Here is a 25246-nt window from a genome sequence, read left to right on the forward strand (position 1 = left end):
TTCTTGTTTTTTTTTTTTTAACCACGGCACAGCCAGACAAAAACGAAGGAGAAGATGAAGCAGAGGGAATACGTGGAATCTACAGCTCTGATGTCATACAACTGGAGCAAGTCCTAGAACCGGAAAAGAGCTCTGGAACTCTAAAACATCGCAGCGCTGAAATGCGTCAGCAGACGACAGTAGAGTTGGGACGAAATCTTTAAAAAAATATGATGCCAGTTCCAGGATGAGAAGGTTCAGGCCAAGCGATGCAGTCAACAGTGCAGTTACTCACGATGGAACAAGACCCTGTTAAACATCTTAGACTACGGGAGAAAATTTACTACGAAAAATAAGCTTAGCGAAAAACGTCGTTCTTTCTTTTTCCGGTAGCGCGCAAATATATTCACAGCACACAACTTAACATCAAATTGTTCAGCCTGCTGTATCGCAGTAATGGGGTCTATATTATGGTGGCGTTGGAGATGGAGATGCACTGTGAAGCGATGATGTCTGAACAGGCAGTGTCTAGTGCCTAGTTGTCCGACGTACACACTTGCGGTGGTGGTGTAAACATGATTACACTGTTCTGGCCTCAGATTGGGCGGGAAAACGTCACGAGACGCGACGAGACGAGACTGGGTGCGACGCGACATCAGCCCTTCGAGAACAGAGCTGGTGTGCAGAGCGTGTGTAGGCGTATACTGTACGTTCATGCATGCGGAGGTATTCCGGTGTTCGTTAACGTTAATCGGCACAGTGAGAACTAGACATGGTTTTGCATGGATTGGATCAGATCGGAAACGTTAGAGAAGAAGCCAGAAACAATCGTTAAGCACCAATAAAATTTAAGGGGGCACGGTCAACCACACACGACAGGTACAACGGCATCTGTCTCAGGGCTTCTCTCATTTTTTATTTTTTTTGTTGTTTGTTTGTTTGTTTAACCACTCCCCCTGCTGGTCATCTTTAAAAGTAACCATATAAGAAGACTATATGTTGTTATCTCATACATCTTGTACATCTTGTGCACGTTATTCTTTTCCATTAGAGAAGGAACCCTTTTAAAGTTGTAATAAGTTGTAAAAAGCATAGCTGAAGTGAAAAGGCTTGAGCCTCAGACAGAGTTTGGCACACTTCATTAGGACCAACATCATATGACATCACTCCTCACATTTTGAACAGAACAGAATAATACTATAGATAATCTGCAGCAGAAGCATTTCAAACTGAAGCCCTCAAACAGAAGAGTAGGCTTACAACACAGCAACGACAAGAACAACAAAACAGAACCATCTGTAAAAAGAAATTAATGCAGATTGTGAAAAGGTAAGGTCATGAGGACGGACACCCTTCACTGTAAGGTTGCTCGGGAAGGGAAGGTTTGGGAGGGGTTACTGGTTTGGGTTGGTGCTCTGATGCAACATTCATCACAAGAAAACAGGACTGGAAAAGGAACCAGAGGAACACAACAAAAGAACCAGAACCTTAAAAAAAAAAAAAAAAAAAAAAAGAAACAAAAAATTTCAGATCCGAAACTGAACCTTAGATGAGAATCCAGTTCCAGGTCTTGAGTCAGAACACTGTCACTCTTTAGAAAAGGATGGCAGTGCCACTCCCTTCCTGGTGGATTCTGGGTTGCCTCAACCATGTATGAGAGGAAGAGCTGGTTCTCTTTTTTTTTTTTTTTTATTTAATTTTTTTTTTTTGATGTTCGATGTGCAATTATTTCTGTGTGTGTGTGTGTGTGTGTGTGTATCTGAGAGATGTAAAGACTGTAGTCGAGATGATTGACTGTGGTAACAGGGTCAGTGACTGTGCATAATATATTTACATATACACGCACATGTGCCTGCCAGTGCCCTCTGTGTTAAATGAAACGTGTATGAATATACATGCATGTAACTGTGTGCAAGGCAGCGAGAGAAAGCTAGAGGAAGTGTGTGTAAGTGTGTATGTATGTGTGTAATTTTGTTTATAGTACATGTGTACGCTAGCAGTGAGCGGCTGTGAGTGAAAGCTGGAGGGAGACTCCTGAGGAACGGTGGACTGGGAGTGGGACTGCCATCCCTATAAGTGCATTAAGATCCACAAGCAGAGTGCAAATAATACCAAACCGACACAGGTCATTCATCAGAGACAGAGAGAAAGGTAAAGAGAGAGAGAGTGAGACGGTGAGAGAGAGATATATAACAGGATAAAAAGTAATGAAAGGAATGGGGCATTCTATCTCATAGCATAAGGGAGGTAGAGACAGAAAAAACATATTTTATCTAAATCTGACAACTGACCTGAGGACACACATACATACACATACACACCCTCACACATTCATACACACAAACATACAACACATACCAGATTGGATTCCTTCATTCTTTCAATACATACAGACACACACATACATAGAGGACAGTTCATTCAACTCAAACAAACAAAACTAATCAAAACGAACATGAACCCAGATCCACTGGAGAGAATCTTGAATACTGAAAATATAGAAACCACTGCAGTGTCTCTATATCTCCAGTAGAGGCAGCAGAACACAACACACCACAGGAATGAATGGGCTGAGGGAGGAGTCAGTGGGTTTGACTGACAGTTCTCAGATCAGAGAGGGAGAGCAGTTACCAGCAGGACACTACAAACTACAGGAATGAATGGGCTAAGAGAAGAGGAGGGAGGAGTCAGCTGGTTTGATTGACAGGTTGTAGCACAGCAGGGCAGGCAAGGGGTTATGCATCCATATCTCCAGTCGAGGCAGCAGAACACTACACTACACACTGGAATGAATGGGCTGAGAGAGGAGGAGGGAGGAGTCAGTGGGTTTGACTGACAGGTCTCAGAGGAGGGAGGGGGAAGGGTTCTGACACTGGAGTCTGACACAGCAGTCTGTCTGAATGGAGCAACAAAGACACTAATGGAATTAAACGGAATTAAATGGAAGTAATTGGAAGAAAGTGGAAATCTGCAAACGCCTCAGGACCTTAGATTGAACATCTGACTAGAGCTGTAGAACTGATGAACAGAATAAAAGAGGAGAAAACTGGGGCTAAGTTCATACAACAGGAAAAAGTGACCAACATACGATGTTTTAAGTCATATGTAACACAAATTTGTCACAGATTTGTCTCAGATGTATGATATTTTCAATTCCAATTTGGGCCACTTCCATATATGGTGTTATAATCTGATAGACATTCAAATGTCTGAACACGAAGTGGGCGTGGCTGAAAAACGCACCCTTTTCACAGCTGGCTTGAGCAAATTCTTAAAAACAAAAATCAGCCTGCCAGATTAAACTCATCTTCACAGCTTCTGCAATTCTGGTGATGAAAATGAAACCGAAACTTCATGTGAAGCACAGCTCTTTTGTACACAAGGGTCATGTACGAAAAGTAATCTGTTCAGACAAATTTTAGATATGAGTCACATTAAAAAGAATAAATAACAAACATCAGATTTGGTGATTAACTGCATTCAGATTTGGGCCACTTTCACCTGCTGCTGTACCAAACAAGCATATATACTGTGGATGTTATATATGCTACATAACATGCATACATATACAGATGTATAGTACGTACATGTGTATATGAGAGTGCACGCATGTGTGTGTGTGTAGGGGGAGGGCAGGAGGGGCAACCTGACTGTCATCTCTTACTGGCCAACCGCCTGTTGCTATGCCAACCAGTGACGGTAAAACAGAGCCGTAGAGAGAGGCAGAGAGCCAGAGAAAGACAGACTAGAGACTAAAAAAAAAAGGCAGTTATGTGAAAAACAGGCTAATGTGAAGCGAGTTAGCGAGAGTTTAAGGCCAGCGGTCAGAGCATCAGGCATCAGAGCAGAACGCTCCGGATCGTGTGGAATCCTGGAGGAGGCCTCTGGAATGAAACTGCATTCACATTTATCTCAAACGCCGACTGTTTCAGCGTCCTACCTCTAATACAATAACCTGAGAATGTGTGTATGTGAATGTGAGTGTGTGTGTGTCTTTGTGCGGAGGGAGATGTTTGCCGTAATTGGTTCGGCTTGGCAGCAGGGTTTGTTAAAATCCTGGAAGGCTGCTGTGTTTTAATAATGGTGAAGGATCATCTTTTGTTTTGTCCTGACAGCTGAAGCCAGTATGTGTATGGGCGCTACAGTGCAGAATGACGTGTCGTTGGCTTCTGGATAATCTGCTGCTGCCTTTTTCTAGTGTTCCTCAGACGCACAGCTCTCCTCCAGACCATAATATTAGGTTTGTTAGCTGACAGCATGCTCTTACCGTTTTGTAACAGTCTCTGCATGTTTTTGCTGGTCCACAACTGCATAGTGCTGTAAACAAGAGAAAGTCATTTGGAATGTAGAAGTGGGCAATACCTCGATGTTCAGTAACCCTTGTATCTGTATTTTTGATTTCTGTCACTTTTTTTGTCATAAGTTGAATCTGGTGATTTTTTTTTATATTATGAGAAATGCACCAAATGTAATGCTGCAAAATGCATTTGAAAAGTATCTTTTTAGATTGATTTTTTATTGAAAGTTCCGAATTAATAGGATAATAAAATTATAAAATTATATTTTCAAAAAAACTGACTGATTTAAAGTTCATTGGTGCTTGTTTTTTTACATTTTTAAATCTGGATCAATAATAGTAATAGAATGTGGCAAAATTATAGTTTCACATTGACTTCCAATAAAAGTTCAGAGAGTCAACTCCATTTCTTTTTAATGTTTTGACTGTTTGATACTGAAACTTATTGTTCACATTGTGTCCAAATTTTTTTTTTAAATTACCATTTTGGAGATGCATTAAATATTTTACAATATGACAGAACTGGTCTTTTTTTCTGAGCTGTGTCTTATATCGTAAAAAAGTATCGCCCACCTCTAGAGGAATGTGCGTTTGTTAGTTTTTTTGCATTTTATTACGTACAACCAAAGCCTGTCCCCATTTTTTTTTTTTTTTTAGGCGACAGTCAGTCAGTGTGCCTACTTACATCTAAATAACTGTTCCCTCTTTGAGCCAATCAGAGACCTCAGTGACTCCTCCATATTGCCACAGGACCTGTGTGTGTATGTGTGTGCATGAAGTGAGCTCAGTGATTCTGCTGCCACTCAGTGAGTCTGGTCCAATGAGAAATAGAGGGAGGGTACAGAGAGAGAATCAGTAAGGAGACAGAGAGGGACAGAAAGGTGGGTACAGATGAACATTCCAGGCCAGAGACGGTTGGGTAGGGATGTAGGAAAGAGGGCGGGGCAGATCTGGGGACACTGTAGTACTCCCGCTGAACCCAGGCCTTTACCCATAATCCTTAGCAAGCAAGTACACAACTTTCTGAAGACGATATAAGGAGTGGTTAGAAAGAGAGATAGAGCAACGAACACAATTCTGCTTGTGTCTGTTATATATAGATAATCAGAGATTCAACAATTCAATAAGTGGTATACAAATAGCAATATGGTGCTTTGGCACGGAAATAAGGCTAGAGATATTAGTAGTGTGACACAGTATTGGGGTGTTTGAGCATAAAGAATACTTTTAGTGGTATATGTGGCAGTATAATACTGATATAGCACACCTGACAGGCAGGCGTGCAGTCACAGATTAGTAACAGCACAAAGAACCGTGCTGTTGTGCTGTGGCATGAATACTACCGGAAAAAAGTACAACGCATAACATATAGATACATACAGTGGCATAGAGGAGGAGTGGTACGTCCCTGTTTTATGATGTGTGTGTCTGTCTATGTATGTGTGTATATGTGTGTGTGAGAGTAAAAATGTTTGTGTGTGTGTGTGTGTGTTTTAGTGAGTGTTAAGCAGCATGTGTGTAAGGCTGGTTAACTGATGGCAGATTTCAGTGAGAGATGTTGATCTAAGGCCAGAGTAATCGCCTGGGGTTGAGCTGAGAGCTGGACTACATTGTAATCCCCACCACCCCGTAACACAAACACACTCATACATACATACATACACACACACACACACACCAACAAACACACGCACACAATCACACACATACACCCAAACCCATACACACAGACTCAAAAGTATCCCCTACTCCCTACACAAAACACAATTCACAGCCAACAAAATTTTCTGCCTAGCCGCCCTCCTCAATTCTCCTCCTTCTTGGGCTCCTCTTTCTTCTCTTCCGGCTTCTTGTCCTCCTTCTTGGCCTCCTCCTTCTTCTTCTCCTCCTTCTTCTCTTCCTTCTTGGCCTCCTCCTTCTTCTTGTCTTCCTTCTTCTTGTCGTCTTTCTTCTTGTCGTCCTTCTTCTTGTCCTCCTTCTCGTCTTTCTTGGCCTCCTCCTTCTTGGGCTCCTCCTTCATGGGCTCGGTGGTGAGGATCACCTTTCCGATGTTGTTCCTCTCCTGCATCTTGCGCATGGCGTCGCCGACCTGTAAAAGAGAAAGAGAACAAAAAAAAGGTTGAGAAACATGGAGAGAATGACATGAAAGCATGAGAAAAAGAGAAAGAAAGAGAGAGAGTGTACAAGAGAGTGAGAGCGCAGCTTGAAGATCCATCTGCTGGGGTAAGAATATCTAACAAGCTGTAAGGCTGATCTAATACTGGATCACATGACACAGATACACACACTCCAAAGACTAGGACTGTGTATCGGTGATACGATAAATCTGGCAATACAATACCTATCATGATAAAGGTATTACGACAGAATATGTGGTGATACATTGGCACACTGTAAGGATTCCTTTATATAGCAATTTTTATACAATCAAATTTTAAAACATTGAGGGCTCCGAGTGGTCCAGCGGACTAAGGCGCTGCCGCTATGATCAGGGGAGATTGCCGGTTCGAATCCCATTCATGTAGCTTGTCATCAGCTGCCAGAGCCCTAAGAGAGCCCTAAGATTGGCCTTGCTCTCTCTCTGGGTGGGTAGATGACCCTCTCTCTCCCCACATCACTCCAAAGGGTGATGTCTGCAGCACAAGCAACTGTGAGCTGATGTATTGAAACAGAGTTGCTGCGCTTTCCTCCGAGCGCACTGTGATGCTACTCAGCAATGCTGCATCAGAAGCAGTACAAAAAGAAGCGGTGGCTGACTATACATGTATCGGAGGAGGCATGAGCTAGTCTTCACCCTTCTGGTGTGTTGGGCATCACTAGTGATAGGGGGAGTCCTAATGAGTGTGATGGGTAATTGTCCTTGTAAATTTGGGAGAAAATTTGGGTCTGGTACCAATCTATTATCTAGAAAAGTTTTAAAGAATATTATATTGCAATACACAATATCACAAAACAAAAATACTGATAAATGCATGCAATTTCATGTTCATTTTTTTTAAGAATTAATATACTATTGCACAGCCAGAAATGTGATTATATTTCAAATGATATTGTTTTATCATGATGGGTTTGTCAGCTAAGAGATGTATACAGTTGTATACAGTTATACAGATATTACAGTTATACAGTTCAGTCCTAATTTTAACACTAAAACTTGGCTTAGGCTGATAAAGGCTTTCAGTTTTCCAGACAGCCTAGTCATAAACTGTATTTACCTTTCCAAATGCTGTGCAGGGCGAGAATAGGCTTAATCCCTGTCTGGGAAACTGGCCCAGTGTTTTGTAAGGTTTTCTTTAGTGCTCTATTTTCCTAAATAACTAGTTTATATGGACAATCGTACAGTTTTCTAACAATAAATGCTGTGCCTTTATAAACTGAGGCACAGCAGTATCATACCAATCATTTAATCTAAATTTTGCAAATCGCTTCAGCTCTACAGAGCAAACAAAACGTCAGCAAGTCTCTACTCCTCTTCTGTCCATCTCTCTTTTCTCTCTGTTCTCATCTCATCTCACCATCCACCTCTCCCACACCACACCACCTAGCAACCAACACCATGGCAACAAAGAGACATCTCCTAGCAACAGAAAAGGCCTGACCCTGACACTGACTAGTAGATTGAGAGAGACCTATAATGAGCTAAAGAGATAAAGAACCCAACATCAAAGCATTCAATGCTTTTCATGCTTGATGTGTGTGTATGTGTATATACAGCTCTGGAGACCACTTCAGTTTCTGAATCAGTTTATCTGATTTTGCTTTTTTTAGGTTTATGTTCGAGTAAAATGAACATTGTTGTCTTATTCTATAAACTACTATAAGACATCTCACATAATTCCAATTAAAAATATCGTCATTCAGAGCATTTATTCGCAGAAAATAAGAAGTGGCTGAAATAACAAAAAGATGCAGAGCTTTCAGAACCTCAAATAATGCAAAAGAAAAAAGTTCATATTCATAATAGTATAGAATAGTAGGGATGGATAAGAGAGCAAGAATTAGTTATGAGATTTAATCCATATAAAAAAATCTAAGGTGATCTACCTTCTAAACTTAGAATCAGTGTTTATATCTCTAAATAAAAACAAATATATATTTTTTACCAAGCTCTGTAAAGAGAGTGAACTTTTTTTTACAACATTGGTTAAATAATTAACTTCCTGATTAAATGTGTCAGCTAATATATTAATGTTGAAAACACAATTTATACAAAATAAATAGCAATAATCAATAGTAAACTATGTAGCCAAGCAACAGTGCAGTCAAAATGATTTTATCAAAATCACACTGATTCATCATATTGACTTGAATTTATATGAGATCACATGCATGCACTGTATACTAACAGCATCTCTGGATGTGCCACACCCAATCAAATATCAGAAACATCGGTTTTAAATGTATGCTATAGCTGTCTGTGTCTGTAAACATCACCTAGCTTTATTACAACCAACTTCACCGCCATCTACCCCCACTCTTCACCCAACAAAGAGAGGTCTCCATAGCAACAGGAGAAAGAGGAGAGAGGAAGAGAGGGGGATGAAGTATGAAAGGTAAGAGCTCAGAGAGAAAAGTCGTTTTCATCAAAGCTGGGTGAAAGAGGGATGTATTAAATGAAAATTAACAGATAAATGAGAAGCGAAAGGTTCCTGAATGTCAGTCAGTCAAACGTATGAACACACAGATGGTGAATGATGTCAACAAGAAACTTGACTTTAGTATTCCACAAAAACACATAGAATGGCTATAATACTGACTGCACTGAATATTTGGCAACCAAAAATTATTCAATAAGTATATAAATGGTAAGTGGTAGAATTTGAATAATTGTTGTTTTCTTTAGTGGTAAAAAAAGGGAAATTTACTGAAAACCTGTAAAAAAAAACTACATGAAAATCTGTTTTTTTTTTTTTTTTTTAAGCCTTAAAACACATATATTTTATTTTGTTCAGTTTTAGCCAATATTTTTATACTTTGGTGCATTCACAGCTACAATGTAATTCTAAGCACTAATCAAAGTTGTTATTCCAAAAGGTGGACATTTTTTTTTTTTACAAAAATGCAACAATAATGTAAAGAAAAAATGGAGCAATAAAACGGTTCTAACTCATTTAAAAGAAATAAAATTATAAAAACTGAATATTTTTTTCTATTAAACTACTGAATCAATATCACACTGTATTCCACAATTTCAACGACAATTTTATTTCTCGCACTATAGGCACACTTAAAATCCTTTAATTTTCCCAAAAATCGTAAGTGAGCCTTATAATCTGGTGCACCTCATGTATGAATTTTACCAGTCAGGTTGTAAGGAGCAGTAAAGTCACTCCGCTGAAGTTTTTCTGCACTGAGACTGGAGCAGTATTAGCATTATTCTCTAACCATGCTAAGCACTAGCTCTTTCGGCGTTCAGAGGTGAGTATTATCGGCCTGTAGCCTGCTGCTAACCCTGGCTAGCACTGCTGGAGCAGCATTAGCATTAGCAGCTGATCCGGCTTCACTCAGCCTTAGTAGAAATCTGGAAATCTAAGCTTACTGTACATAAACAGAAACACTTTAGAAGATTTTTTTTTTTTAAGAATTACAGTTTTGTTTACTTAACTTAGCATAGCTTTACAGGTCTCACCATCCAGCAGAGAAAACTGCTGAATTAGAAGGGAAACATGGCTATGTTTGAAAATAGACCAGAAAATAGACTTTTACTGATAGTGAGCCTTATAATTCTGTTTGCCTTATAATGCTAAAAATACGGTACTATTAGACACTTATTTCTTATTGTCTTTTTGATTCCCATTTTATATTCATACCGTTTTGTGATTTATCACCACATAAATAATATACAAATAAAAAAAATCTAAATAAAATAATGCAATATAACCTCAAGTTAGTTTCTATTATACACACCTGTTCCAGATGGAAGGTGGAGTCGATGCGGGGTTTGACTTTGCCCTGCTGGTACAGGTCCAGCACTGCGGTCATGGCCTCCGAGATGAGTTCAGTCTCAGAGTCCAGGTAGCCCAGATGGAAACCACACACAGAGCGATTTCCCTGGATCAGACTGAGCGTGTGAACGGAGAACTGCTGGTACCAGGTCTTAGCCACCGCAAACAGGTTCTTCTTCTGCCCCGACAACATGTTGGCGGCACCTGTGGAAGCAACAAAATCAAGATTTTGTGTTAAATTTCTTAGTGGCCACAAGCAGACTGAAACGCAAAGGCACAAATCTTTTTACATAATCTTTACTGAAATCTACAATTCCAGGCTTCTAAAGCAGTTCAGAATTCCTCTAAAATTTCTCTAAAAAGAAATGTATTATAGAGACACTGATCAAACCTTGGTATTACAAAAAGGTAATTGTGTGGAATATTATTACAAAGAAAGAATGCACAAGTGAAATGTAGAATTCCTCTCATATAAACAACTAAAGACATTGGTCAGACTATAGCTATAAACTAACCGTGTGAAATATCATTAAGAAAAACTAATGCAGTGTTGAGCTCATTAATTGCAATATGACTGGTACGCAAAGGAAGTCCTCCACTGCTGATGGCAGCAAAATCTTCAATAATATTCTGGAAAAATCCTCAAATAACTGTCTGTCTGACAAATCAGAAACAGTCTTCAGGATGCAGGTGTGTATGTGTCAGAAACTACTACCTGCAAAAGACTTCATAAACAGAAATACAGAGGCTTGAGAAAGAGATATTAGATAGATGCTTTACAATCAGTGAAGATACTCAGCACCTGACTTCAAGCACACAAAAGATAACAGTGCTTGTAGGAGGTTGTAGAGGTTTTTAATTGGCTAAAATAAAATAAAATCCTTATTTTAAGGTGGTCTCTTATTTTATTTTTAGAGCTGTATATTTTGGTGCTCACTGGACATAGCTTTGGATACATGGGCAAAACACTTTCATAAACCTGTTGTTCCTCAGTATATTATTTCTGTGTGATTACAGCCTAAGCTGATTTACCCTATTAATCTGTTTTGAATATGAATAAAAAAACATTCACCAAATCAGGGTCTCCTGGCGTGAAAGCAGGTGTTGTGAAAACCACTAATTCTCTGTCTTTGGAGAAGTAATGGGTGTTTTGAAGTAAATTGAGGACTTGTTTTATACACTTATGCACTATAAAAACACTGGTTATATGTAATCAGACCCGCAGGTCTGTTTTTACCTAGTGCTTTCACTCAGGACTCAAGTGAGGTCAGGAAACTGCTGATATACACCAATGAAGCACAGCATTATGACCACTGTAGGTTATCATCCTCCTTTCGCCCTGTTCTTTAAATGGTCAGGACCTCACAGAAAAGGTCTTACTTGGGTGTTGGATCATTGTCAGCACTGCAGTGACTGCATTGGCATGATGGTGGTGGGCTAGTATGTTGGTGTGTGTTGTGCTAGTATGAGTGGATCAGACACAACAGTGCTTTTTCTCCTCCCCTCCCTTCATACTGCTCCCTTCCTAGCCTGGACTAAGGTGGAGGAGTGGAGGGGGATTAGAAGAGCAAAATTAGTAAAGAGAAGGCAAAGTAACTGGGGAAAATGGGACATCTGAGCTCTTTCAGATATGATGTTAACTACTGACGAACTGAGCCAATCACAATGCTTGCTTTCAGCTCACCCCTAAGACTGCCCAGCCAATCACAGCAGCCATAAATTTAAGTGCATTATTTGTGAATGTTTAAACTCCTGCTCATTGCAGGAAAAAAAAAATCGAAATTTGTATGAAATATTTTAAATATCACATGAGTTTTACTTTTCTTTTTTAACTCTTTTTTTATTTGCTTATAGGATTTTATAAAATTGTATTCTTTCTACTTAGTCTATTACAAAATTCAATAAATGAATGAATTAATTAATTAACAAATGAGAGGAAAGGGAAAGAAAGCAGCAACTTTTGAGGTTTCTGGATGCAGCCAGTGTGTTCACTTACTGTTCACTCCTACCAAGCTGCTTCAGATTAGAAGCTTTGAAGCCAATTAGAGAGAGAGAAGTTCATCTGTGGTTGCAGTTTGTGTTGGTCATCCTCTTGTCCTTTTATCAGTAATCAGAGGACACTGCCCACAGGATGCTGTCTGGGGACTATTAACAGTCCAGCAGTTACACTAAGGTGTTTAAAAACTTCAGCAGCACCGCTGTGCCTAATTCACTCAAAACCACTCAAATTGGAAACTGAAAGACTACTGTCTGTGATTACAGAGTGCTCATAATGTTATGTCAGAAGGTGGTCATAATGTTATGCCTGATCGAAGTGTAAACCTGCATGTATGACTTATATGTGCGGTTGCTTGTTTTTGTCTAGAAGTGTGTCACTTTTGCACTTCATTTAGGGAGTAGATTAGCCCCATGAATGGTGCCACTGTGTGCGCTGTGTGTGTTTTGTGGTTGAGCGTATTACTGAGGGAATTTTTTAACGTCTAAATTCTGAGCGTGTTCTCCAAGTACGCCTGAATAAGAGCTTGTGTTTGTGTGTGTGTGTGTGTGTGTGTGGGCTGAATTGAGCGGCTGGTGAGCCATTGTTTCAGCAGTTCCACTGGTGATTCCTCTTCATTTAGTGACCCATTACATGCCTCTTTTCCTCCCTCCATTTCTCGCTCTCTCACTTTGCAACACTGCACTCTTTGACCCCCACTTTCTCACTGTCCTCACATCCCCTCACACTTCTGTTCCCATGTCTATCACTGCATTCTCTTTCTCTCTCTCTCCCTCTCTCTCTCTCCCCACTTTTCCTTCCCAGATTTCCTCTGTCATTCTGTCTTTCATGTCTTTTTGTCTATAAAACATTATTTTCCCATAGATACAAAATTTGGATGATTTTTAACCTTACATTAATATAGTTGATGAATCCTTGCTTTCTCAATACCACATCATGGATTGTTCTGATTGGACCTGCTTTCTTGGCTTTAAAATCACACAAAAAAAGGGAACATATGCAGTGTTTCGCTGTTAGCATGCCAAAAGAAGCATCATTATATTACATTAATCAATCAATATCAGTAGTTTTATTATAGTTTTGTGACTCTACTACTATTATCCGTATATATAGACACACATATACAGTATTCCGTTTAGTCCTATTTTTGCCTTGTAGCCACTCAAAGTACCATCAAAATCTCTTGCCTCCTGTCCTCGCTCACACACACACACACACACACACACACACAAAGCGGACTCTGAATCGGGCCGAGAGTTGGACCTAGCCCAGTCTGCTACATTCGGACACATTCCGGGTTCTGTGGCAGATAGAGGGCCCATTGTTCCACTGAACTGCCATGATGCTGATAAGCTGAAGCGAGAGGGAGAGAGAGGGCGAGAGAGAGAGAGAGAGAGAGAGAGAGAAGGAGTGAAAAGAGAGAAAGAAGGAAAGAAAGCGCATGAGCATTAGAGGCTGAGAAAGATAGAAAGTGAACAAATGAGAAATGGGAGGGAAAAAGTGGGGAAAAAAAAAATGCAAAAAAAAAAAAAAAAAAAAAGCATGATCTGAAAGGTTAATTGAATTGATTCAACTGATCATATCTTTACATATACAATTTAGTAGAAAGAAATTTGCTTCTGTCAGAAACCTGTACAGATATTTATGTGGGAATGATTTTCACATTTTGCTCTTTTCCGTAACTGAAATTGAAATGAGCTTCTTGCTATTCTTAAAAAAAAAAAATAGCTAAATAATGTTTCTGTTTTTATATTGGCTTCACATATGTTGGTTTTATTTTGCTTTAACAGTTTTAAGTCACAACAATAAATGTAAAAGAAACATTAGTTTTCAAATTTTGCAAAGGAGTTGTCCCTAATTGTTTATTTTTTTAAGAGGAATTCTACATTATAATTATGATCCAGTCATAGAAACATATAAGAATGCCGATTTCTGTCTGCAATGCATGCAAAAGAAGACTCTAATATTCTTATATAGACTGTATTTAAAAAAATAAATCCAATTAACTAAATATATAACTTATTTTTTTATATTTGATATTAATATACCTTTTTTATTTTAAAGACCATCCCTAATCATGATAAAAAAGTGTTCTAAATCACATAAAATTAGTAAATATATATTTCTCTATATGTCTGAGTTGAGTAGTGGTGTTTTTTTCTATTGGCTGTTTTATGGTCTATTCAAATGGACAACCTGTCTCAATTAGTAAGTATTATGTGCAATGAAAATAGGTGATATCCATGTAATGGTTACAAGGTCTGAAAGGGTTAATGATGTTCCACACAGTTACTTTTTGTTTGTTTAATTTCTCCAATAGAGTTCTTTCATAGGAATCCTAGCTAAATAATCAAGTATTGCTCATATAAAACATTTTCTTTTCTATTTAGTAATAAAAATAGAAAACAGAAGAGAAAAAGACAAAATGAAAGTTACTAAGGAAAGTGAAAGAAGTGAAACACTTTAAAAGAGAAAGAGAACAAGCACGAGTGCAAGAGAGAAAGAAAGGGAGGAAGGCCGAGTGCAAGAGTGTGTAGGAGAGGGCAGGATGGGGACTGAAGGGCGTTGTGTTGTTTAGTAAACTTGTCATGGGCATTGAGGTTTTTTTTCCTGACGGGGGGGAAAGCAAGGAGCTTGTGTGCACGCTGGAGCTGATCATGCATGCTTATCCTACACAATCAGCTGAGGCCTACATTCTCCTCACATTAATGTAAAAGTGTCGCTTTCAATGAGGCGTTTCAGTGAAGTGCGCCCTTGAATGGAGCTCTTTGTGGCCTGCGGGACAGTGCCTAACTAACCACGAGCATAAAGCAATAAATTTAGTGGATTCTCAACTCAAGCTGCACATCTAACCATTTTAAACAGCTGTGGGCAGAAGTGAACTCTCTGTACTCTGTACTGGGTGATCCTCTGCACTGTAGTAGGGGTGTCAGAAAATACTGATATATTGAAGTATTGCAATATTTTGTATTGCAATATCGATTGTTAGGGGTGTGCCATATCGTATCGTACATGATAATATCGTCAAAAATTTTAAATATCGTGAATGATATTATACCCTAAAATATCGTGCCTTATCACCCATTCCATTTCCCATTATATATCTGCTAGAAACAGATTATATCTGTCCAGTATCATTTATTTTACTTTAATTCTGGAGTATCGTTATTGCAAAAAAAAAAAACATGAAATATTGTGATATTATTTTAGGGCCATATCGCCCACCCCTATTGATAGTGCTGATTTTCAAAAACAATATGTCACTTGACAGCAGTGGTGTACTTTGATGTTTGATCCCAGAATTGGGATTGGCTTAAAAAATCAACTTTTTATTTATAAAAAGCTTCTATTACTGTATTTTTCGCACTATACGGCGCACTTAAAATTCTTAAATTTTCCCAAAAATCATCAGTGCGCCTTTTAATTCTGTGCACCTTGTGTGTGTATTCAACCAGTCAAAGTTGTAAGGAGCAGAAAAGCCACTCCACTGAAGTGCAGCATTATAGTTTAGTTCTCCAGCATCGAGATTCGAGACTGGAGCAGTATTAACATTAGCATTAGCTGCTAACCGTGCTAAGCGCTAGCTATTTCGCTGTTTAGAGGCGAGTATTATTGGCCTGTACCTTGCTTCTAACCCCGGCTAGCACTGCTGGAACAGCATTAGCATTACCTGCTAATCGCGCTAAGTGCTAGTTTGCTCTTTCGCTTTTCAAAGGCGAGTATGTCTAACTGTAGTCTGTGTGTTTGCTATGTTAAAACAAGCTACATGGGCTGAACTGATAGCTAAAATCACCCTGGGTTATCGGAACACTCAGGGTTCCTCAGTGTAGCTCTGTCTGGCTAGCCTTAGTGGAAATCTGGAAATCTAAGCTTACTGTGGATAAACTGAAGTGCTTTACTCACCCGAATAAACAGTTTTCAAGAGAGAAATCTGTGTAGATTAACATCCAGTGCTCGTTTGACTTTAAAGCTAATGGCCCTTAGAATCTGGTGTGCCTTATAGTGTGAAAAATACAGTATATATTGTGATATAATGAATTATATCCTGATACAGATCACTAGCCCTAGAACTCACCATAGCTAATGAGTTTTCCCATGGGCTTCAACAGGTTGTAGCCCTTATTGGTGTCAGAACCACCCAGGGGATCCAGAACGATGTCCAAACCTGAGGAGAGAGGGACAGGACATGTGTTAGTGCCTTTCCTTGCTGCTCTTTTATAAAATTCTTCATCAATGTTTTCTTTGTCTTTTCTCTCGACAGCTCAGTGTTCCTCCATTAACATCATAGTAAAAACCAACACATATCTGTCAACCTGTGTGTGTGTCACAGCTGATTCATTTGATGTGATTTTAAGCACACACTGAGTCTTAATTTGACACTCATCCTCACCCACACACACTGAAGGGAAGGGAACTGAAAGGAAACAATACACCTCAAGGTTAAAACAACCATCCAGATAAGTTATTGGAATGCAAACAACAAAACACACTGAACCCAGAACCATCCAGGCTTTTCCTGAGCTGGAAAAACAGTTGTATCCGTTTTAGGGGAAGTAGTAACATAGTACATAGCAGACCTTCAGTCTATGTCTCTCCCAGAAAAGTGACATTCCTAAAAAAAGAATGAATGCAGCAACATGGAAAATCGTAGAGGAAAGCAGTGAGATAGATTACTATACAGGGATACAGTGATACTGTGACACAGGAGAAGCATACATGTAGGCCTGTTACAATATGTCATTTTAAGACATTTTATGCCTCTGTTATAATGATAATTTCATAATAATGCAATTACACACTTTTGAAGAGCAATGAAGCTTAAATCATTACAATTCTATTACATTTTTTTCCTATTTTTAATATCAAAATAAATAAAAACAAATGTTTAAGCACTCATTTCACTACCTAATCATGTTACTATGCCCTCCTTACTAATTCAATACAATGACCGCTATTTTGATCGGCAAAAATGACTTGAGGTCATATTAATATATTGTGTGATAACTCAATACCATATAGGTATGCAGTCGTATAGTGAACCAAAAAGGGGGTTTAGCAACATATGAATGCAGCCATTCAAGAAATCACATAGGAATTATGCAATTTAGGAACGCAGCCACTCAAGTATCCATATAGGGATGCAGAAATATAGGGATGCTGAGGTATAGGGATGCTGAGGTACAGGGATGCTGAGGTACAGGGATGCTGAAATACAGGGATGCTGAAATACAGGGATGCTGAAATACAGGGATGCTGAAATACAGGGATGCTGAGGTATAGGGTTGCTGAGGTATAGGGATGCTGAGGTATAGGGATGCTGAGGTATAGGGATGCTGAGGTATAGGAATGCTGAGGTATAGGGATGCTGAGGTATAGGGATGCTGAGGTATAGGGATGCTGAGGTATAGGGATGCTGAGGTACAGGGATGCTGAGGTACAGGGTTGCTGAGGTACAGGGTTGCTGAAATATAGAGATGCTGAAATATAGAGATGCTGAAATATAGGGATGCTGAGGTACAGGGATGCTGAGGTACAGGGATGCTGAGGTACAGGGATGCTGAGGTACAGGGATGCTGAGGTACAGGGATGCTGAGGTATAGGGTTGCTGAGGGACAGGGATGCTGAGTTATAGAGACGCTGAAATATAGGGATGGTGAAATATAGGGATGCTGAAGTATAGGAATGCTGAGGTATAGGGATGCTGAGGTATAGGGATGCTGAGGTATAGGGATGCTGAGGTATAGGAATGCTGAGGTATAGGGATGCTGAGGTACAGGGATGCTGAGGTACAGGGATGCTGAAATATAGGGATGCTGAGGTACAGGGTTGCTGAGGTACAGGGTTGCTGAAATATAGGGATGCTGAAGTATAGGGATGCTGAGGTATAGGGATGCTGAGGTACAGAGATGCTGAAATATAGGGATGCTGAGGTACAGGGATGCTGAGGTACAGGGATGCTGAGGTACAGGGATGCTGAGGTACAGGGATGCAGAAATATAGGGATGCAGAAATATAGGGAGGCTGAGGTATAGGGATGCATAAATATAGGGATGCATAAATATAGGGATGCTGAGGTATAGGGATGCTGAGGTATAGGGATGCTGAGGTATAGGGATGCTGAGGTATAGGGATGCTGAGGTATAGGGATGCTGAAATATAGGGATGCTGAAATATAGGGATGCTGAGGTATAGGGATGCATAAATATAGGGATGCTGAGGTATAGGGATGCTGAGGTATAGGGATGCTGAGGTATAGGGATGCTGAGGTATAGGGATGCTGAAATATAGGGATGCTGAGGTATAGGGATGCATAAATATAGGGATGCTGATTACCATCCATTACAAGATGGCTACTTTCTTACTTAATATTTAACAATTCATCTGCAGTTTTTCATTTTGTGAGTTTGATTTAAATATTTTCAACCATACTTTTCAACTTTGCATTAAAAAATACAGTTAACATTTTGTCTCGCCTCGCTCTCGTGTACCCAATATCTCATCTTGTAAAATTAGTGTCTCAATTTCTATTTTCTTTTAGGATTTGGAAACGAGCAGGTTTAGGCCTCACTTCTTGGGTTTATAGAAGCTAAGTCAGCTTTTCCGTTCTGAGCTTATTGAAGTTAGTGGTTTTGTAGTACCTTTAGGGCTGATCTTGCGGATCTCTTCCACGTAATCCCGTGTGCGGTAGTCGATGGGGTGTGTGACTCCACCTTCGCTGATAACCTCGTGCTTCGCAGCAGAGGCAGTGCCAAACACTGTTACATCCTTCACCGTCTTACATAGCTGAGTGGCAGCTATACCCACTCCTCCTACAGAGAGAGAAAGAGACAGAGAGAGAGAGACAGAGAGAGAAAGAGAGACAGGGAAAGAACGAAAGAGAGATTTATTAAAAAGGCAGATAAGTAAAGGGCAGCTGAGGAGTAAAAAAACAAATCAGTGGTCATAAGACCTCAGCAGTCAACAAAACACACACACACACACACACACACACACACACACACACACACACTTGAATCCTTTAAGGTAAGCTGGGTAAAACAACAAAAAACATAGCAATGATGCCATCTCATGGCACAGAAACAATGCATCAGCAACACCTGATTCATGACTAATTATTCCACAATCAGTGCTTCCCAATGGTATTTTAGTGATTTTTGGTCTTGCCCACCACTTTCAATTCAGGACATGCTGAACTGGCTGATTAGCTGAGTGTGTTAAATGGGGCTGCACCTAATTTCTTCGTCAATTAGCCAATTAACCAAATGATTAATTCATGGATATTTAAAAGTGGTTTGGGTGTACATATGTATGCTAGATTAAAATAACTGAACAATAATTCAATCATTTAATTTCTACTAATATATATATATATATATATATATATATATATATATATATATATATATATATATATATATATATATATATATATATAAAACTGATGTCCGTAAGTTTTGGGATTTAGATCCCTCTCTGGTGAGAATGGGTGATTGCACCGAGCATGCGGAAGAATATTTTTAAACCGGGCGGGTGTGGCGCGGTCTCCTTTCAGAGCGGATGAATCCGATTCCAGGTTATGTTCAGTCAGAGAGAGAGAGGGAGAAAGAGAGAGAGAGAGAGAGAGCACTCAGTCAGAAACTTCACTTCTTTGTTTCTTTGTTTTTACTATGAGTGAATGAGCTACTGAGCTCTGAGTTTCCTCTTCTGAAGTCTCCACTGCTCCACCAATTGCTCGCGTTCAGTAAAACTGAGCTGGATCCTCTTTTAGAGGCTGTACGTGTGGCGTAAGTACGTAAAGATGCGTGACAAGGCCAGAAAAACTACCGCGAAAAGAGACCAGACACCCCAGTTTATAGAATGAATCTATTAGGCTTAGCAGGGATGGTCCTTCCAGCACACTGGTACAGAATATTAAACCCAATATTTAACCCTTCTTCACTCAGAAATGCTTCTGCACAGTACAGATGCAAATCAACAAATTCACATAATCAAATATACTGATCAATTATTGATTAATTATACTGATTACATCAATATGTCGTCACCTATTTTTTCCTCAAAATGTTACGAATTTAATCTTCGTTTAACAATTAACATTAACATTAGACTTTTAATTTCATAATATTACGTCTTTAATCAAATAATATTACAACTTTATCTTGTAATATTTCTACTTTAATCTCATAATATTACAACTTTAATCTTGTAATATTTTGACTTCAATCTCATAATTATACAACTTTAATCTCATAAATCAGCTGTCTTTTTTTTTTAAAGAGTGGCCCTAAAACGCTGTTGCAATTTCATACAAATTTAACTCTATGGCTCTAAATGGTGTTTGCTCCTATTTTCATAAAATAAAAAATATATAATAAACCTTGTTTCAATTAAGTCAAGTCAGAACTACACACATTAAACTTGTAACCGAGAATCACTAAAATATAAATATAGAAATACCAAAATTATATATTGTTCTATAAAATCACCCAGCTCTATTCTAATATTTTTTGATCATGTTTTAATAATCTGCAACAGCATTTTAAGTTATAATCAATGTAGGAGTGTCTTTAAATGTTTCTTCACAAGGGTAATAGTAGATGACTTCTATTAATTACATTTTACAAATACTTACTTCTAGTAAGACTTTAATAAAATTTCTAAAGCAGTAATGGTAAAGTATTTGCTAATGCATGCATAAATGAATACATAATATTCACAAGCATATGAGCTGTGTGTGAGTGAGCTTGTGTGCAAAACAATAGGCGCGAGAGTGAGGCAGGAAGTAGAGAGGAGGAGAATGCACTGGTAAAGGTCATTGCGAATGACCTAGCAAAGGCCAGAGCTTATTAAATAGCACAACACCACACACAGCCAGGCTGAGGGAGGGCAACGTATTGTAGAAATATTGTTGACGCAATACGAAATTCAGTTTTCAGTGTCCAGAATGTGAATCGCCTGTACAGCGCCTTCGCTGACGATTGAATTTCACTGTCGAAAACACAAAAAGCGCTAATGCTAACAGTTCAGCAGTTCTCATTCCCACGCTGTGAAGATCTCACTCAGGAAGCAGCCAACAGGGCGAGAAAAGCTGAGAGCGGGAGATCTATCAAACAGGCTTCAACCATCTTCTGCTGTGTGTGTGTGTGTGAGAGTGAGTGTGTGTGTGTGAGGTTAAATGAGTGTGCATGTATGTGTGTGTGAGTGGAAAGGATCTGTAGTTCAAAAGTAAGGGAAGGCAACCATATTAATGTTTTTATCTCTCCTCTGTCTCCTCTTCATGACTCTTGCTCTGTCTGGGGTGAATCTGCTTTGTGTTGCCATGGCAACTCCAGGCAAGTTGCCCTGTCTGCCCACAATACATTTGTGTTCACACACGCAGACACACACACACACAAGTTCCATGCTCTACGCACTTCACATTCACCTGTTCACTCTTTTCTGTTCCCACAATATGCGTGTGCCTGTACAATGACCAGCCATAACATTAAAACCATAGCAAAACATCATGTAAATCCTGGCTTCACGTTTTTGTCAGGGCTAAATCGATAAAATGTTTTAAATGTTAATTTTCGACTCCCGGTAATTGTCGTTAGTTGTCGTTAATTAGTAGCACTACCCAAATTACTGGGGACAGAAACAAAATAGAATAAGGGTAATGGGCTCCCTCAGTTTACTCCAAAAATTGCCCAATCACAACAGATCACACACTTTCTCACTAAGCAGCATCACTTTACACATTTAAAGGGCAATTTTCTGGACATTTGAATGGCATTTAAATCTCAGGTTCAGTTGTTTAACTGATAGAGAAAGCTAAAAACATGAGCTGTACCCACAGCAACCAGAGATGAAAGGCACGACAGAAACAATTGCTGACTAATCTGAAAAATAATTGGCAGATTAATCGACTACCAAATTAATAATTATTTGCAGCCCTAGTTTGTTCACATTTAAACACACTTAGATGCAAAATGACCTTACTTCAGCTAAAATAAAACAACTATTTATATCCTTTTATTTTATATTCTAGTGTCATCATCACTCTGTTAACTTGCGTGGGCTGTGCTAAATGCTGCGCGCTTATTTCCTTGATCATAATCAAGAAATCAGAGAATATATGCACAGAGAAATATGATTACTAAGCTAAAACCCAGCTCTCTTTTATAAAATTATATTTCCTATTCTCATTTTAGACAAATCTACATTTTATTTATACAGTATGCTGTTTGCATGACTACTTGAATAATCTGATAACTGCAGTAGAGCATAGAATCTCTGCCAAGACCAGCCCAACAGCCCAAAAATGTTTTAAAAGCTCAATTTTAACTCTCCTTTTACTCTCTAAATGTCGGGTTTAAATCAGGCTCAAAGGGATAGTTTACAGGGCGGGACGGGACGGAGTGGGCTCGGGCAGAATGTGGATATTTTGAGCCTGATGTAAGCTCTAAACTCCAGTAATCTGATTATCAATTCACACAAAAATGAAATTCTCTGGTTAAAATCTGACTAATATGAACATTAGGCAGTGAATGAAAAGTCAATTCTTGAGGTTGATTTGTTTGAAGCAGGAAAAATGGGCAAGCAAAAGAAACTGATGATGGCCAAACTTGTGATGACTGTGATGACTACAGCCACACATTACAACGAACAGGTCTGCTTAAGTCTTACTGGTATCACAGGATGTATTTACAGGTCTCGTGGAGTCCACGCCTGGATGGGTGAGAACTATTTGGGCGACAGGTGGTTTTAATGCTGTGGCCGATCTCAGTGTCTATGTGTAAGGGTCAATGTGCCCCGTGACTTGAGGGGTCAGCCCCATCACAAGACCTACGCTGGAACTGCCAGGAGCGCCCTAAACACACACGCACACACGCACACACGCACACACGCACACACGCACACACGCACACACTCACACACTCACACACTCACACACTCACACACACAGCAGGGCATGCAGAGCTGAACGTCCTTCATGTGTGCTAATATCAGCTAATCTTCTGAAATATGCACCTGCATAGTTCTACCCTTACTTCCAGAGAAAGACAAAGCAGGAGAGATGAAGAGAGAGCAACAGACAGACAGAGAGAGAGAGAGAGAGAGAACAGGAAAGAAAAACAGAATGAGAATGAACCATTAGGAAAGGAGGAATAGAAAGTAATAGAAATAGAGAGCAAAGGAGAGAGGAAAGAGAGAAACAAGCCAAGTATAAAAAGGAGAGAAATTATAAATGAGGGGGGAAAAAGAGAGGAAAAGTAAAGGAAGAGTGAAAGACAGAGCAAGAGAGACAAGAGAGATGGAGAAAAAAAGGAACAGTCATGCAGATAGAAGGAGTTATGGAGAGAGAGAGAAAGAGAAGGCAAGATGGGACAGAAGAAAAAAGTGAAATAAAGAAAAAAGAAAATTATCCAATGAGAGAGGGAGCAAAAGTAAGTGAGAGCGAGAGAGAGAGCAAAAAGTGGGAGGGATAGAAACAATCACACAGATAGCGAGAGGGAGGAAAAATACAAAGGAAAAAAAGAAAAAGAAAAAGCAAGAAAGACAGAAAGAGGCAGAGGGAGAGTAATAGAGAAAGAGAGACAGCCAGAAGCAAAAACAATCAAAAGAGAGTGAGAGTAAAAGAAAGTGGGAGAGAGAGAGAGAGAGACTCCATCCAGGCACATAAGCAGATCCCCAAGGATAATTCCATTTGTTATGCTCCGGATTAAATTCCATTGTTTTTAAGAGGGAATGAGGAGTGATGTTCATCTAATAAGATTCGTTTTAAACAAGGCTACATCAGGACAACACACACACACACACACACACATACACACACACATACACACATACACAGGATACAGGGAAGTCTTTATATTTCCCCTCTCTACTTACACATTCACACCCACACCCACATGCGCACACAGACTTGGCAGCCGCGCTCTCGGTCACAACAGCATGACCCTCTCTATTGAGGAGGAATTTTCTCTAAAACATTGAGGAATTCTACAGATTCCCAACACGCGAGCCATCCCAGCCCACAAGAGGAGGGCAACCAGAGGACAGCAGGGAAAAAAAGAAAAGAAAGAGAGAGACAGAAAGAGTGGGCCTTAAAACTTTCATGCTTCAGAAATATCACTACAGCATAAAGTATAAAACCAAAGAGGGGAAAACGTCTTGCTTTTGTTGGAGTAGCTGTCTCTACTGTCCAGTAAAGGATTTCTACTGTACTAGATTTTGGAGCACTGCTGTCACTGCAATCTCCAAAAGGATTTCACTGCATTCAGCAAAACCAGGTTTTAGGAGTATTATTCAAGATGTTGGACAATCACCACCCCAACAGTTTATCCACTATCCCCTCAACTCATCGCAAATGTACTGTACTGAGCACCATCTATCATTATAGGGAACACAATTCCAATGTTCCACAGCTCAGTGCTGGGGGCTTCATTACACCCCTCCAGCCCACACCAGGCATTAGGCATGGTAGCAAATAAAGGTCTAAAAAGAATTTACATTCATTACTCAAGTAAAATTATAGAAACTGGGCTTTAAAATACATCAAGTTTTAAGCTTTTCCACAAAGTATAAAATGTACTGCTTTCAAAAGTACTTAAAAGTAATACTAAAAGTAAAAGTAATATAAGGAAAAAAGGACAAATACTCAGGTTATGCCATAAAGTCCTATAGAGCACTACCTCTTCCCTTCCCCAAAATGAATTGTTCTAAAAGACATAACTATAAATTAGGGGTGTGCTGTATCGTATCATACGCAAAATATGTTGCCAACATTTTTGAATATCATACATAAACAATATTATACCCTTAATTATCGTGCCATATTACCCATCCCTGATTATCACATCAGGGTACTACTTTTTTGCTGGTTTTAGCAAAAGAAGAAATTCACACTGTTCTCATTTCCCATTATATATCTACTAGAGACAGATTATATCTGACCAGTATCATTTATTTTACTTTAATCCTGGATATATGGAGATATTTGGAGTGCATTATTAGTATCATGACATTCTGGATCATTGACTTCTGTTA

At 39.3% G+C, this 25246-nt stretch overlaps 1 protein-coding gene across 1 annotated transcript in view; it reads right to left on the reverse strand.

The window, feature by feature from the left end:
* vat1 (vesicle amine transport 1) overlaps nucleotides 1-25246 on the reverse strand; it is a 49369-nt gene continuing 24123 nt past the window's right edge. Inside the window, exons 3-6 of the mRNA XM_022665050.2 lie at nucleotides 18856-19026; nucleotides 16293-16382; nucleotides 10184-10425; nucleotides 1-6365 (exon numbers count right to left, since the gene is read on the reverse strand). Coding sequence (XP_022520771.2) covers nucleotides 6081-6365; nucleotides 10184-10425; nucleotides 16293-16382; nucleotides 18856-19026 — 788 coding nt within the window. The 3' untranslated portion in view covers nucleotides 1-6080. The remainder of the gene's footprint in view (nucleotides 6366-10183; nucleotides 10426-16292; nucleotides 16383-18855; nucleotides 19027-25246) is intronic.

The sequence above is a fragment of the Astyanax mexicanus genome, chromosome 19 (assembly GCF_023375975.1).
Source record: "Astyanax mexicanus isolate ESR-SI-001 chromosome 19, AstMex3_surface, whole genome shotgun sequence".
NCBI lineage: Eukaryota > Metazoa > Chordata > Actinopteri > Characiformes > Acestrorhamphidae > Astyanax > Astyanax mexicanus.